Here is a 17,130-nt window from a genome sequence, read left to right as displayed (position 1 = left end):
AAAGAAAGATGCAAGAAATCCAAGGAGAAGGGTGGGCAGGAACAGATGAGAGAATAATGAGAATTCAGTCTCACAGCTAAAATGTGTGTAATATGAAGAGCTTACCTGACCAGATGTTTGAAGCACGTATCCTCAAAGCCATAAGGTACGTTATTCAGGGGAGTTGCAAAATATGGGCTGATTGATGCAAACTGGCCCAGAGTGCAACACAAAGAAAGGCGGCTATCAGTCTAAATGTTTACATGGTAAAGACAAAATGCCTTGGTTTGGAATTGCTCTTTAACCACCAGATAGCGAAGCGACAAGTACTTCACTGGAAGCCAAAGATGACTATTTCTATAAAAGAACGCAATGTGGAATACCAGGTACAACTGAATTACGAGAACAGATGCACTGAGATAGCACACAGGCGCTATAAGGATGGAATGTGATGGTTAGGAGTATGAATATAAATGAGATTTTATAATCTTAGACCAAATCTTAGACCAAAGCTCTAAAACCATCAGGAAAGTAGTTCGAGAATAAGAGTGATAAGTGATCTTAGTTCACTAAGGATGTGCAATGAAAGCTTCAACACCCCAATAGCACCACATTTATTTGGGCTTTTAATACACAGAAATGACACACTAAATTGAAACAAAGGCTGGAAATGAACGGTTCCAATATATTACGGGCAGGGTGTCACAAAGGAAACTGACACACTATAAATGTGTTTTAACATTGGCCACTAATTAGGTAGACATTTTTAGCAAAAGCTAGTGCACCTGAGGATACAATTCCTTATGAAAGTATACTTATCGCCCTACCACAGGAGGCTTAAACATGCCCTAACGGCATGATTACCAAGGAGATACAGACTCACAGACTTTTCTAGCCTTGAGTAACCCAGCTACGAGAAACTTACAAACTGTGACATTGTAAATCGGACCTTGAGTGGAGGCATGACTCTTATTTTTGCTAAATATTAAGACTGCCTCACATGTAGTTGGGTTATTTCTGCATCAGATCCTTTAAGAAAAATTGTAATTAACACAGAACACATGGAGGACTGACTAGCATCGGACTGCGACAATACTAATACTTTAAATACACCATGACTGTGACTGGGTTAAGTTTTGGTGGTGGGAATTTGATTAAGTTATTTGAGGTATTATGTCAAATTAATTTATTGCGTGAACTGAGAGTATGAAGATTATATGAAGTGTAATTGTGACTACAAAATGTAACCAAAATTAAAAAGTTGAATAAAGCAAGCTGAATTGCAGTAACCCAACATGAGAAAAATGTTAACCCCTTACTTTTTATATGTATTAGTACAAATGCTGCCACTACATATGACCGAGCGAGAGGATCATACCTGTTAGGAAGAATGTGGAGCCATATATTTCTTGTCTACTAATGTTGTCAAAGGAGTAACCTAAAATTAGGTTTAAAAGGTAACCATGCACTATCTGCAACAGTCTCGAGTTAACATTGTAGCAGATCACCAGTGATCCAGTTCAGCACACAAAAGTCCCTTGTATTGTACCTTTTAAAAGATTTTAACCTATCTCTGTTGTCTGTTGCATCCGTCATAAACAAGCCACAAAAAAAAATTGCTGGGCTAGTCTCAATTCGGGGGGGCGGGGCCAGGCGACATGTTTACCCTAATAGAAGCAACATATTACTCCTGAAGGAACCCCCTTTCCCTACTGGATTACTTTTCTTCATCTTTCATGGGGATCTTTTTCTACCACATAAAACCTTCCCCCTACAATCAATATATCAGTTCTTCAAAGTAGAGTACAAGCGTCTAGCTTCAAATTCTGTAAAAAGTGATTTATCTTTCAAGCAATTTTAGCCTTCTCTTATGGACCCATCCATGAAAAAATAGAGTGGGATTTCCTCTTTTGGGCTAATATATTTTTAAAAGAACACAGAGATTTTATTTTATGTTTTATACTCCTGTTGTGCTTCATCAGATCTTTCTAAATCACCTGAATTGACCTCAACCAATTATCAGAAACAAAACAAGAAAAAAAAAAAACATCTGGTGCATGTCTTTTCCGAGGGTGTGGACAGCCTAATGGATCTCACTTAAGTTTTTTTGTATTGTCTTGACCTAATACCAGACTTAGTTGAGAAGACTCACGGAACAAAGATCATCTCATGCTTGTACACTTCCAGGTTTATTGTGCAAAGTATTATTGAAAGGTCACCATTAAATTAACAAAATAATGTAAAACCATTGAATCTGAGAGTACCATGACTGCTAAGTCCAATGCAGATAAGTAAACAATCAGTTGCCTGTAGATAGAATCATTATTCCATCCATGAACAATCAAATAGAGATTATACAATGCAATAAAATAGACAATGCTTACACATAATGCCCCAAAACCAAGCAGCATAATGCTCTACATGTACTCATGTCTATGAGCCGTAACTATTTTCTTAAAAAGGACATTTAAAAAGTACAGTACCTGATTTGACTTTTTTGTTGTCTCCTTTTCCTGAGATGTTAAGCTGCTTGGAAATGATGTTGTTTTATTTTCCAACACAGATCCTACTTGTGACATATACTGTGCCCTCCGAGAGTCAGTTAAGACTGTGCTTATGGGCTTTGCACTGCTTTCAACAGTTGTCCTTTTCTCAAGGGCTAACTTTTGTGATGTTTTTTCAACATTCTTCGAATGGGTTGCTAAAGGCACTATACTTCTCTTTTGCATTCCTTTCAATTCCAGGTTTGGATTTTCTATCTCTCCATAATTTGATTTATCAAATTTTGGTTTTGCAGCAGTTTCAGAAACTCCAAAAGACTTCTGCCCCAATTCCTTAGTAGTCTCATGACTAGGGTTTGAGTTGGTGCTTACTAAAACTCTAGTAACTTCGGAAGAGTTCAAATGTTCCAAGTTAGACCTTTGTGGTGACATGTTAGACTGCAATAATTTTTGCATTCCTAGAAATGCACTAATTTTATGATCATTCACATTCTTCAGGCTCCACACACTTTTTGTCCCAGTGGTTTCAATTTGTTTGCAATGTAAGTTTTGAATTTTCAAGGAAGAATCTTGGTCTTTAATGGTCACAGCTGCAAATACAAGTCAATTGTAATTTATTACACTGAAGAAAAATAGGTTACACAAAGATGCATGTAGTTACAGGTTCATGTCTTTCAGTTTAAGTAAGTGCAGGGTACTATTGCATCAATTTGAACGTAATAATTAACACACACATCGGTGGATGTATAAATGCACTGGTAAACATTTGCACGGCAATTCAACAAAACACTAACACTCTCTCAAAGCCCCTTAACTAATAACTATTCTGAAAATCTGGTAGCCACAGTAATCTTTATTTAAATAATATCAGGTTTAAACATAGTATAACATATCACTGTGCAACACACAGCGACAAGGGACACTGACATCGCTCCTAAAACAAACAAAAATACTCAGAAAGTAAAGATGAAGGATGGAAAACAAAAATTATAAGTTCACAGGCCTGCTAGGATATTGTTGAGTTTAATCTTAGGATTTAGAACAACAAATTTTCCATTGAGGCTAGCTGAAACACTTAATTCTTAGAGTTAATATTTTTCTGTCAACAAGGCCATTAGAGTCCAACCCTTGAGGTTTGAACGGAAACCACTAAGACCGGATAGATTATTAAACATTTTTGTTTTGCAATATTAAATATCACACCAATTTTCTCCCAACATAGTTTCAAATAAAGGGGAAAAGGATAAAATAGAAAATTGTTTGGACTGCTCCACATTTCTAACAAATATTGGTTTCTGCAAGACCTAACTTCTCAAGTCTCACTGAACCATAAAAGTCTTGAATATAATGTTCTGATGGTTCAACATTAACTTCCGATCTGAATAAATCCTCAAAAATCCTGAACAAAATAATTCTCAAGAATCCCTAATACACCTGATTAAACATTCTAATTGCAGCCAGTTCTCAATTTCACTTACCATCTCTCTATTTAAGAATGCAACCTTACTTTTTCAATAATACTTGTGAATACCCTATTCAACAATCATTCATCGGCACTACACATCTTCTATAGAAAACCAGACCAATCAAGCATGACGCTAACAAGCAGTAATGATCATACTTTCCAAAGGCTTCACATACACTCAGTGTAGGTAACTAAATGAAACTACCCAATCACCTCTCAAAACATGCCATACTGAATATGCCCTCCAGCCCCTTGAACCTGCATTTCACCATTTTCAATTAGGAGGGTTATTCCATAAAGAGGCATTTACACGCAAGTGAAGATCAAAACAAACCCTTACTTATCAACAATATTCTTACCATGTCTGATAGTTTTTGAAGATCCAAACATTTCACAACTTTTTACACAAACTGAACCCCCCTCCCCCCCCCCCCCCCTAGAACCCACCTGAGAGGAGCTCCCTTCCATCAGATTATCTCAAGCAGGAGTGTAAGAGTATCTGAAGACAGGAAAAGGTGAGCTTCCCAGGGGAGGAGGGAGGGTCGCATGTGAATCTATGAAAGATTCCAATACTGGAAAACTACAGTTACAGGTAAGTAACTTATTTTCTTACTCCAGTATTGGAACTTTCATAGATTCACATGCTTGAATCAGAATAGCAAGCAGTAATGAAGCACATTGTATAACATTAATCCATATGTGTACTTAGAGATAGATATATATATATATATATATATATATATATATATATACACACACACACACACCTTGGATCATACATATATCAGCAAAATCTTTAAAGAAAAGATTATGTAGGAACGAATAGCATATTAGGTAAACAATAAATAAGGTAATAGAACGTTACCTTAAACAGGTAAAACAATGAATATGAGAGCTGTAAAGGGAGAAACAAATCTATGCAATGTGCGCAAATTAAACTAGGCTGGTGGGAAAAAAGGAATAAAGAACTTACAACAGCTCACTGTTACTGGAAAAGATGTTGCAACACCGCTTGTCCTACTGCCATGTCACCTTGCTGAGTTTCCTCCAAACAGTAATTCCTTGCGAAAGTATGCACAGACTTCCACGTGGCTGTCCTGCAGATGTCCTGAATGGGCACTCCTGCAAAAAGTGCCATGGATGCAGCGATTTTTCTTGTAGAATGTGCACGCGCTGGATTCCGCAAAGGTTTACCTGCCGCTGTATGACAATAGTTAATAGTAGAGGTTATCCACCTTGCAATTCCTTGTTTAGATAAAGCACGTCCCTTACGTGGAGCCCTGAAAGCCACAAAAAGTTGGTTAGATTGTCTAAACTGTTTAGTTCTGTCCAGGTAAAACTTCAGGCACCTCTGAACATCCAAAGAATGTATAGCCTGCTCTGCTGGCGTTGATGGATTAGGAAAGTATGCTTTCAGTATCACCGGTTGGTTTATATGAAAATCGGACGGGACCTTAGGTATGAATTTTGGATTTGTTCTCAAAATTACTCGATCCCTTTTGAATTGTAAGAAAGGATCTTGGATCGTGAATGCCTGTATTTCGCTTACTCTTCTAGATGAGGTGAGAGCGAGAAGAAGAGACTTTCCAGGATAGGAACTTCATGTCCGCCTTGTGGATTGGCTCAAACAGTGGTTTTATTAATTGAGACAAGACCAAATTAAGGTGCCATGAAGGAGGTGGAGGCCGTACCAGAGTGAAGGACCTGAATAGACCCCTAAGAAACAGTTTTATGATTCTCGCTAACCACAGAGGAGGCACGTTCTCTGTACGCCTATAACGGGACATCGCTGCCAGGTGGACCTTAATCGAAGATATTGCCAGACCCGATCTGGCCAGTGCAGAAGATAAGGTAGTATCTGCTGCGGTGATGAAGAAAAGGGATGCACTTGAACCGGAGCACACCAAGAGCAAAATCTCTTCCACTTTAGATGATAACATTTGTTGGTACTCTCAGCTACAGCTTTGGCAAGAATGGCTCTGCAATCCAAAGGTATATCTAGATGTGCAAACTCATGGTGTTCAGGAGCCAGGCTGTCAAGTGAAGTGAAGCCGGATCCGGGTGGAGAACTTGGGCCTCGTTCATCGTAAGCAGGAAGGGCATGACTGGTAGAGGGATGTTGCGGCTCTGCGAGAGGTGAAGGAGTTCTGTATACCAAAACTGACGAGGCCATGCCGGAGCAATCAGAAGGAGCTTGCAGCTTTCGATCTTGATCTTCACCAGAACTCTTGGAATCAGGGGCATGGGAGGAAAAGCATAGGCAAATTCCTGACCATGCCATGGAAAACGCATTCCCCCAAGAGCCCCGATGTGGATCCGGACTTGCGAAGAAATGGCATTTAGCATTCTGCGGGATGGCAAAGAGATCCAGGCCCAGTTTCCCCCATCGGGCGAAGACTTGATTCAAGACTCCTTGGTCCAAATCCCATTCGTGGCTGGACGACAGTGATCAGCTCAGGGAATCCGCAATTATGTTCTGTATGCCTGGGACATGTTCCGCTCGAAGGTTTACTTTGCGGCTGATAGACCATTCCCAAATGCGCTGAGATTCTCTTGTCTCTCGAGAAGAGCAGAGACCTGGTTCCTCCCTGCTTGTTAATATAATGCATCGTCGTTGTGTTGTCCGCCCAGATGAGAACTGAGGAACCTCTTATTTTTGGGAGAAAAGCGCAAAGTGCTAGTCGAGCAGCCTTCAATTTGGGGTAATTGATGTGAAAGACTTTCTGATGTGGCTTCCATTTGCCTCTGACTTGTAGGTGTTGGAGGAAAGCACCCTATCCCTCAAGAGAAGCGTCTGTAGTTATCACCCAAGGTGCTTGCTGGGAAAGAAAAGAAAGCCCCTTCGCTAAGTGAGACTCCTGAGTCCACCAAGCTAAAGAGGGTGTCATGGGCTTTGTTATCCTGATGATATCGTTGAAAGACCCCGTGGATTGTGCCAAAAGAAGATCTAACTGCTCCTGTAGGGGGTATCATTCTTAGACGACAGAAAGGCACCAGAGGAATGCAGGAGGACATTATCCCTAACAGGGACTTGAAGAGGCAAATTGAAACGTACTTTCTTTTTTGTAAACGCTTCGCAAGGGAGATGAGTTTTCTCTGTCTGTCCTCTGTAGGGGCTGCATTGTTGGTGGAAGTGCCCAGTACTGCCCCTAGAAAAGTTATTCTCTTTAAGGGCTGGAATGCTGACTTTTCGCAATTGACCGTTAGGCCCAGGCTCATGAACAGCTCTATACAAGCTCCCGTGGACTTCTGAGCCTGAGATCTGGCTTTGACCAGCCAATCGTCAAGATCCGTGAAAACTTGATGATTCTGTCTTCTGAGGAAAGCTGCCACTGGAGCCAAACACTTGGTGAAGATCCTCGGGCCGATTTCAGGCTGAAGGGCAAGACTTTGAACAGGAAATGGTCTCCGGCTACTGCAAATCTGAGATATCTTCTGTGGGAGGAATGAATAGGGATATGGAAATATGTGTCCTGCAAATCGAGGGTGGCCATGAAATTCCCCGAACTTAGAAGGGACAGAATGTCTGATAGGGTGATCATATGGAATGATTGCTTTTTGAGATTAAGTGTTGAGTTCCCTGAGGTCTAGAATTGGACGCCAACTTTTCTGCTTCTTTCGGACTAAGAATCAGGAGTAGTAACCCTTTCCTCTCTCCTGATGTGGAACCCTTTCTATAGCTTCCTTAAGAAGCATGGACTCGACCTCCTGCTTGAGCAGATGCTAGTGCTTCACCTTTTGAGGAAAGGGAGGCCTTGTAGGAGGGTAGTGCAAGAACTCAAGGGTATGGCCAAACTGGATGAGATTTAAGACCCATTGGTCTGATGTTCTCTTCTGCCAATTGTGGAAGTAGAGGGAAATCCTTCCCCCTAGTCTTCGTAGTCGGAGACGATAGCAAGTCATGGTCTACGGCCTGTATCTATTGGTTGTCTTCCGGCCTTTCCTCTCTGGGAAGCCCTCGAATAAGCTGCCTGTTGAGGCATTCTCTGTTGGAACTGATGTCAAAAGGAATGGCACGCCAGAGAGACAGGATATCTATACTGCTGAAAACCTGCCCTATACGATTAGTAGCCACGGCCTGTAGCTCCTCGGAAAGGCTGTTTTTTAAACTGTAGGGTGCCAAGGGACCTGGCCATGTAAGTATCTGTCTTGATTGACTGAAGCGCATCATCAACGTGCTTCCCGAAAAGGGCTTCACCATCGAAAGGGAGGTCAAGGATTTTGTTTTGGACCTCAGGTCTGAATGAAGTCGCTCAAAGCCAACCCTGCCTTCTGAGAACCACAGAATCTGCCATCTGACGGAAAGCCGTGGTGGCGATGTCCATAGCACAGTCTAAGATTTCTGTAGAAGACCTCTCCCCTTCCTTCCTGCAAGACTTTCCTGGCTTATAATTTAGAGTCTTCAGGCAGTTGATCCAAATAGGGAGCAATGTCAGCCCACAGCTGTCTATCGTATCTGCTTATGATAGCCAGAGAGTTAGAAGCCCTTATAATAAGCGAAGCCATTATGGAAAAACGTTTTCCTATATTGTCTAATCTCCTAACATCCTTGTCTTGTGGGGCAGAGATTGGTGCTGAAGGGTTCCTAGATCTGCGTTGTGCCACCGGGGGGAATAACTGAGTCGGGTCTGGGATGGCCCGTGAGGCAGGCCGGAGAGTCTTCAGGCGCCTTATACTTTTTATCAAGACGAGTTAGAACCGAGGTGACCGTGGCCGGGTTCAACATAACTTTAATGCCCTCATTGCAGATTTAGTCCACAATCTGGCATAGATTGAACACTTTTGAAATAGCTCCTAAAAATATCATACAAAAAGCAGTCCATCTGCTTTGTGGGCATGGGCAACTCAAACCTTTTAGCATCTTTCAAGTAGGATGTGGAAACCACCAATGTCACCAGGAGGGGAATCTACAGGAACCGGAGAGGGCTAGGACGGAGTAGGAATTTGATTTTCATCCCATTCTGTTATTGCAGCTGGCAATTCTCCCTCCTCTCTGTCATCATCATCATCAGAGGACAAATCCTGATTAGGGATGGAAATTGGTGTCTGTGGCAGTACAGGAGATGGTTGGATTCCTGGGTGGACGGGAGTAGAAGGCACCGAGGGTACAACAGGCTGCTGAACTTCCAAGCTAGCTGGTGGAAACCGCCTTCTGTAGTTATCCAACATGAGTTGTAGATCAGCTGTGAGTGATCCCAGCAAAGAAACAATCTGCTCCTGATAAGGATACTGGTGTGTCTGCGGGTAGTAAGAGTGCGGGTCATGCTGGGTGTCTTCCTCTAGATCCTGGACCTTGATGTGTAGTTCTGATGGGCTATGAGCAACCCAGAAAGGCCCCTCATCATCTGAGTCCACTTGTTCCAGTAAATGCGTAGGGACCAAGGCTGAAAACCTACTTGGAGATGTCACCAATGTTGAAAGGAAAGCAGACTTCTTATGTGCTTTAACCCTGGTCAACGGCATCGTCGACGGCAACACGGGTGACGACTGGGATGTAGCTGGCACACTCGTTGGCATCACCGACGGAGACATCGCTGGAGAAATTCTCATCGACGAGGAAAACAACGACGGCAGAGTTAACGTCGACGGTCTCACCAGCGGTAGCATCGATGAAGGAGAGGCGATGGGCGAGGCAACCATGAACGCCATCGACAAGGACGTCGACATGATCGCCGATGAGAAGGCAACGCCGCTGAGACTGTAGAAGTTGTAGCTGTCAACGACGAAGCTGTACAGATACCTTTAGACAACGCAGTCGATGGTGCTCTCGTCGACGGTGTTGTTGTTTTAGATTTTTCAGATGGCCTCTTAAAGACATGTTTCACCACTGGAGGTGGCATTGGAGGCTCAGAAAAGGCTCTTTCTGCTTTCTGAGGAGACAGATCTTTCTTTAGAGTGCCTTTTAGAAGAAACAGAACTCCTGTGAAGAGAACTGGAAGGACTTCCAGCTTTAGAGGACACCCGTTTGGTCTTCTTGTGAGCCTTATTTGGAAGATCTTCTGAGTGTGGTTGAGGAGATCTGCCTCTTTTCTGTAATTTTCTGGAGGAAGTTGTAGATTCCTCACTGTCAGAACCCGACACTGGATTAGATCTGGACTTAAAATTTTGGAGCCAAATTAGTAGCCTAACCTCCCAGTCTGAGGGTTTTGTTAGAAAAGGCCCTGCAAACTTTGCAGCCTTTGGCTACATGGTCAGGGTAGAGGCAATAAATACAGTCCCTGTGTGGGTCCTCAGAGTGGAGCATTTTCTGCCCACAGGTCTTACAGGCTCTGAAAAGGCTTTTCTTCTCTTGATCAGACATGGTGAATTCTCTTCAAAGTAGAGTTCCCTTAAGTAAAGTAAGAAGAAGACACTTTACTTGCTGTAGGAAATCCTTCTCCTAAGGAAAAATAGCAAAAATGAACTTCTCTGAAGTGTTGACTGAGCAGAGCTCAATAGAGACTCCCTAGCACAACGTGCAGTAGAAAATCTGATGGAAGGGAAGTCCTCTCAGGAGGGTTCTAGAGGGAGGGGAAGCCTGATTGGCTGGGAACTTGCTTTGGTCCTTTTGCTCATAATGATAAGGATGGGCTACTAAAGTGAAAGCCTTAGGCCTTTTTTCATTGCAGTAGCCTGTATGTATAGCTGTTTTAATTTACCGGGGGCTCCCATCTCGACGACGGGGAAGGATTCACGCATGTGAATCTATGACAGTTCCAATACTGGAGTAATGAGTGTTTACTTGACTACCAAATTGTTGAATTTGGATTTATGTACAAAATGCAGTATTTCTGATGCTCCCTTTCTTCATGTTCATAGACTCTCAGTTTGACCTGAATTGGGAGTGAGTGAGAGGCAATCATGAAGCTGAAACCTCTTTATTTGCTTCCTCAGTAAATTTGAATAACTTGTTTCACTATGGTAGGATTGGGTATAGACCGACTGGTGCACTTATGGTGTTTGCTGTCCTGGGTGAGGCCCACAGGTGCACAAATCTAATGCAGATGAGATTTTCCACATTGCCACTTCCTTTAAGAGTGAGATTTGGCACATCAGAGCATGGCTCCTATTTTATTTTTTTTAAGCAAAGATAAGAACCCAGTGATATTCAGTGTCATATTAAAAACACAGTTTTACAGTACTGATTACTACTAGGACAATGAAGAGAAGATATTGACTGTACTAGGACCTTTTTCAGAATGGCATTGCTAACCTTCTAGATGGCAAATGTAAACCATGTTAGTGACAACTGAAAATGGAAACTAACACAGGCCTCGATCACTTTTGAGATTGGAGCTGCAGTAGCCTCCTCTTTAACCCTGGAACCCTTTCAGTTTTTTTTGTTTTTTTTAATGTAAACAGTTTGGGGGGAGGGGGCTCCATAGTTGAGAGTCATGAATGAAAGGCAGTGCGCTGCCTATAGTTTTCATCTTCTGGAGAGATTTACAATGACCCACTTTCAAATTCCAGGCAAACAAAATCTGCCTAACTCTAAACACATTCTCACTCTCTGGTCCTCAACTGATTCTAAATCTCAAAGGAAACTTGTGGTCCTTGCAGCACCATGTCTTGCCTTTTTTTAAAATTTAATTTCTTCAGTAGCAATAGATAATGATACACCTCTTTGGTAACTTGCTCCCATCAAAGAGATTTGGCCTAAAAGGGAGTCTCCGACTGCTCCATGGTACACATGAGAGCCAATAACAGACAACGCTGAGGATTAAAAAAAAAATAATAATAATAATAATAATAATAATAATAATAATAAATAAATAACTTTAGTAAAGAGAACATTTATAAACAGCCGAGGAAGAAATGAAAAATTGTATTTTATGATGAATCTCCAGTCAGAACCTGAGCTAAGAAGTTTTTTGGAGTGCTGAGAAAGTTTTTTTTCATACCCTCAACCTTGCCCATGAGGTTTGAACCATCTTCCAAATTGTGTGAATGTATTTCAGCGTTTTTAGAGGAAAAAATGTAATTTGTTAATCACGGACCTAGAAATTAACTTACTAGAATTGATTCAAACAGGATTCCTTCCCCTTCGTAGACCAGAAATTACATTGCTGGCAGTGACATATGATATAATTCTTCCAGGCACCAGACTGGACAGGATAAGCTTCAATAGCTACTACGTACTGAGAAATGTTGCCTTGATGTACATTGCATCTGCATACTGACCTGAATATGATGAATGGGAGTTGTAGACAGATGCCAACCTTGCAAGCTGACATCTGGTCCCCTCTGCTTCTCCCTCCCCCAACCCCCTCTACCCCTCTGTGACCTCGGATATGGGTCCAGAGCTCTGCTTCTGTTTACTTTTGACTGATATATACACACACATACATCTACACATGTTTTTGTTTTTAATTCAATTTACTTTGGTAGCATAGCAAAGGAAGTTGACACCAAAGACTCAAGAGTTTAAATCCTGTCTGGGGCCTAGGCCTAACTACAGATATTATGACAACTGCCCCCAGATGTACTTGAAGGCAATCAAGTGGCTGGCCAAGCTTTACATGGCTGAACCATGAACCATTTACATTTTTCTTTAAGAAATTATTTGATTCCTAATATTCTAATGCATTGAGTAAAATGCTCCCAACTCAAAATCTTATCTTGAGGCCTGGGGCTTCCAGAATTCTCAGAGGGGGAAAGAGTTTAACTTTACTGAAACATTCCTTTCTTTGCTGTCCATTCTATGAGGACATTCAGGGGCAACTTGATAATACTTCTCTTCCAGTAGAATTTATCTGAATAGGTGAAGAAAAGCTAGAATGTCATGTTCGTTAACAGGTTTTTGCACAAAGTTGTGACTGACACCATCCTAGCAGTAGTGATCACAAATTAATCTCTTAGAATTTGTAGCTTGGACGTACTTTGTTCAAACACTTGGCTGTTGCTTCATGCAGACTATTTTCAAGCCGAGAACACTACTTCCCCAAATCGGGGAAAAGTGATAAGCAGACATCCCTACTTGACTGCATTTATAACACACACTATGAATGGGATGAGGTTCTTGAGAAAAAAATCTCTTTAATGAATTTTTTCAAAGCGTTCATAAAGGCCTGAAGAGTGTGTTATGCTGTACTTCAAATTAAAGAAACTGTCCCACCTTTGAAGGAAACTAACTCAGTAGATCGCTAGGAGGCTGTAATCATTGTTCTGCAGAACACTTATTAGGACCCAATGACAGATTTTGTCTCTGATGTACCTGGGAGCCAAGCTACTTAGGCACTTATAAAGGATAATGTTCAATGTAAAGACTATCGTTTATTGCATTTGCAGCTGGTGAAGAGACTCATTAGAGTGATATGATCTCTTTCACAGAAAGACCCTAGGCAAGTTGCACTGTTGTGGCTCTGTGGGGATTATCTGAGTCTCAAGCTGTGATGTAGTGGAAGCAGCTAACTACTACACTTACATGAGTGTTAAGCTATAGGTCAGCATAAAAATAAAGCATAGCATTATTAATTGCTAAATAAATGCTGGTTTCTGAACAGTAAAAATATTTCTTATAATGTGCTTAATACATTTTAGGAGACTGTCCATTTTTAGTAAAGCCTAAACTAGTTTTGTGAATACATACTGAATCTCTATTTGAAGGAGAAGATTTTTGGGCATCCCTTCCAAACAACGATTCACTAGAGATTTACCAATGATGTAGGACTGTAATTCCAACTGCAAAGCCTTCAGAAGTTACATACCCCAATGTTGGGGTGTTAACCTGTATGTAAAGTAGAAGAGGTTCCATCTGGATCTCTTCTCCTGTGTGTATACTGAAAAAAGTTTCAAGGAGAGGAGGCAGTGGTCCACAGAATCACCCACACTCTGTGAAACATTTGAAAAAAGTTTTTTTTTTTTTTTTTTTTTAAAGGCAGCACAATTTCCTTTAAGGAATTTAAAAAATAGAAACAAAAACAAGTTGTCTTTACTTAAACCTGATCACAGACATGGTGGTCTGCAGGCCACCACTGTAATTGTGATCAATTTGACTGAGTCACAATGTGCTATCTACCACATGAATATTAATAAGGTAGGTCAGCTTGCAACAAACTCATATTTGGAATTTTGGGAACTGACCTGTTGGTTCATAGGTCGATTTGCAATGTTAAACACTGTAATGCTGTTGGTGATCAGCATTATAGTAAAACCAGGCCAATATCTCTTGTTGCAGGAAAGGAGAATGAGCTCAGTTTTAAGACTATTGAGATCAAGGCTGTTACTAGCAATGCACTCTTTAATTCCTTGGAGAAATTGTTTTAAGGCTATGGCACCTGTGGCGTCTATGGCTTTAAAGACTAGATGTACCAGCTAACAGTAGTTAATGCAGGCTGGGGCTTAAAAATATATTTTCAGTGCAATTTACCACATATAAATAGTAACACAGGCGATAATTGCCAGGCAGGTACTCCCTAAATCCCCCGGTAAAACTGGTACTACTCATTGTAAACCAAACATATTAAAGAATCCATCAATATTAACAACATACAGTTCATACTGGATATCACAATTGTTGAGAGGATGATGCATACACAAAGCAGTAAGTCAACGAAAGTAAGCTGCATAAAAAGTCTGGTCTTCTAATCAAAATATTGGACCCGGGGACATGCATAGGAGAGGGGAATCAAACACACATTTAGTTGACAGATGTATATTTAACCCCTTCGCTGCTAATCCTTTCTTTGGCTATTTGGAGTAGTTCACTCTTAGGCATCCCTAACTTTTTGTCTACATAAGGTATCCAAGCCAAGTTTGTGTCCTTTTTTCCAACATCCTGGGCATAGCAAGGGATCCTTCTGGTCACAGAAATATATAGGGCTTGTAGGGTCACCAAGATCCCAAGGTACCCGGAGCCAATAACTGAGCTGCACCTTGTGATGGTTTTTCATTGTGTACCAGGTATACAGCAATTCATATGGTAACATGTAAATAATGAAAAGTAGGTATCAAGGAACCAATGTATTTCGGAAATGGGCACAAAATATGGAGTTTAGAATCAGGGGTTATTTGCACATCTCTGAATTTGTGGGTACCCAAACTAGCATATGAATTAGAGGGTATTTCTCAAAATAACTTCTTTCTTACACATTGTCTTACATTTGGAAGGTGTAAATGCTGACAAATACAATTGGTAATAACACTTGTTCTACTAATCTGTGTTCCCTTAAGTCTTCCTTTAAAAATGGTACCTTACTTGAGTACGTAAGCTTGGTGCATATGACAGGAAACAGCCCAAAACACAACACGGATTCATCAAATTTTCCACCAAAACTGACCTGTTTTCTTTTTTTTTTGCTAAGACGGTAGCTGTGGTTTTTGGGCCCAACTTCAGCTGGATCCCATAGACACCTTGCAAACCTATACATTTTTTAAACCTAGACACCTAGGAGTATCCAGGGTGACTTTAATTGTGTAGCTCTCATCACAGTTTATTTACAAAAAATCCCTTGTAAACCTTAAACCTGGACTAAAAAACATTTTCCTCACATTTCACGGATTGAAAGTTTTGGAATCTGCACAGAGCTACGAACTTCCTTCCACCTAGTATTTTTCTAAGTCTTCTAATCAAAATAGTACCTCACTTTCGTACGTAGGCCTAGTGCCCGCAACCGGAAATGACATAAAACACAACATGGATACATCAAATTTTTCCACGCAAAACTGATCAGTTTACCCGGATCTGACCCGCTGCAAGGGGATATCTGTGTGTTTTGGGCCCTACCTCAGCTGGCATCTAGGAAATCCTAGCAACCCTGTAAATTTTTTAAAACTAGGCACCTAGGGGAATCCAGGATGGGGTGACTTGAGTGGCTCTTACCAGGTTGTTTTACCCAGACTCCTTTGCAAACCTCAAACTTTGACTTAAAAAAAAAAAAAAGAAAAAAAAAAAAAAAAGCAAATTTTCCTCACATTTCTGTGTTGGAAAGTTCTGGAATCTGCACAGCACCACAAACCTCCTTCTACCCAGCATTCGCCTATGCCTTCTGGTGAAAATGGTACCTCACTTGCATGGGTAGGCCTAGTGCCCGCAACAAGAAACAGCCCAAAACACAACATGAATACATCAATTTTTCCCATGCAAAACTGCCCCGTTTTTAACAAAGTGGGTAGCTGTGGTTTTTAAGTCCTAGTCCTAAAATAGTGTTCAGAGCCTTCTGTAAAAGGTTTTCATCATGTGCTGTATAGATTCCAAGCTATTCAGAGACATTTTAGGCATGAATGACTTTGTAGTGTAACATCTAGGTTGTAGTATGGTCACTTAATTGCCTTTCCAATCGGGTTATATGGGGCACAGGGTTAAGATTCTAGTGTATGGCTGCCTCTATTGTAGCAATTTGAATAGTTCTATCTAGGGGCTTCAAACCTTGGTCAGCAACTGGGGGGGTGGGGGGGGGGGGGGGTGCATTATCATGCTCTTGTTTCTCTCCATCACCAGGACTGAAGTAGATGTAGCGGACCTTCAGTTGACCTGGGATATTGGTGCTTTCCATGCATGATCATATTCATTTTTCTTTGATTCTTCTTCTATGCTGCAAATTGGAACTGGCATTTGTACCAATACCTTAGTGGGTGGATGGCTCAAGAGCTAATGTATTGGACTTTTAGGGACACAATGTCATATTTTAGTGGGCTTTTCACCATCAAATGGGTTGTGGAACAGGGGGCCCATTGACCAGGCCACAGGTTATATGTACTTCACACAGCATCATCCCCTGAAGAGACAGCGTATCCTGGAGAAAGAACTTTGATTCTTTCGGAGAATTAAGAAAAGTTCAAAGCCAATCTACGGTCTGTCTTACAGAAAATCTGAAGGGACTGACTCAAAGTTTATCAAGGCACACCTTTATTCTTAGGTAACAAGTACTGAAGGCACTCCTGGTGGAGCTAATTAACAAATATATTTCTATGACTACATGTTGGGCAGATCTTGTAAAGATACTTTTTTCTCTAAGGAGTTGTCTGCCATGGTGATGCAAATAATCTGTCTTGGCCCGAAACGAGAAAGGGGGTTAAAAAAAATAAAAAAAATAATAATTGGGAAACAATTTGAAAAGTTGCACCTTAAGCTTGGCTGGTGCAAGACATCCAGGAATACTTTCTGAGGTAAAACACTCGGAAAAATAGAGACAGAATACAGTTCTGTCTGGAGATTCCCTCACACTCAAGGTGTGAAAAAACCTAAACTGTAGGAGTCTCCTGGGT

At 41.1% G+C, this 17,130-nt stretch overlaps 1 protein-coding gene across 2 annotated transcripts in view; it reads right to left on the bottom strand.

The window, feature by feature from the left end:
- The window catches only part of ATF7IP2 (activating transcription factor 7 interacting protein 2), a 239,021-nt gene that overhangs the window by 23,886 nt on the left and 198,005 nt on the right, over window positions 1-17,130 (bottom strand). For both annotated transcript variants that reach the window (XM_069210411.1, XM_069210412.1), the window contains exon 10: window positions 2,463-3,070. In XM_069210411.1, coding sequence (XP_069066512.1) covers window positions 2,463-3,070 — 608 coding nt within the window. The remainder of the gene's footprint in view (window positions 1-2,462; window positions 3,071-17,130) is intronic.

This window comes from Pleurodeles waltl, chromosome 10 (assembly GCF_031143425.1).
Source record: "Pleurodeles waltl isolate 20211129_DDA chromosome 10, aPleWal1.hap1.20221129, whole genome shotgun sequence".
NCBI classification, from domain to species: Eukaryota; Metazoa; Chordata; class Amphibia; order Caudata; family Salamandridae; genus Pleurodeles; species Pleurodeles waltl.
The sequence above is the reverse complement of the archived record's forward strand: the minus strand, read 5'-3'. Positions and strand labels throughout refer to the sequence as shown.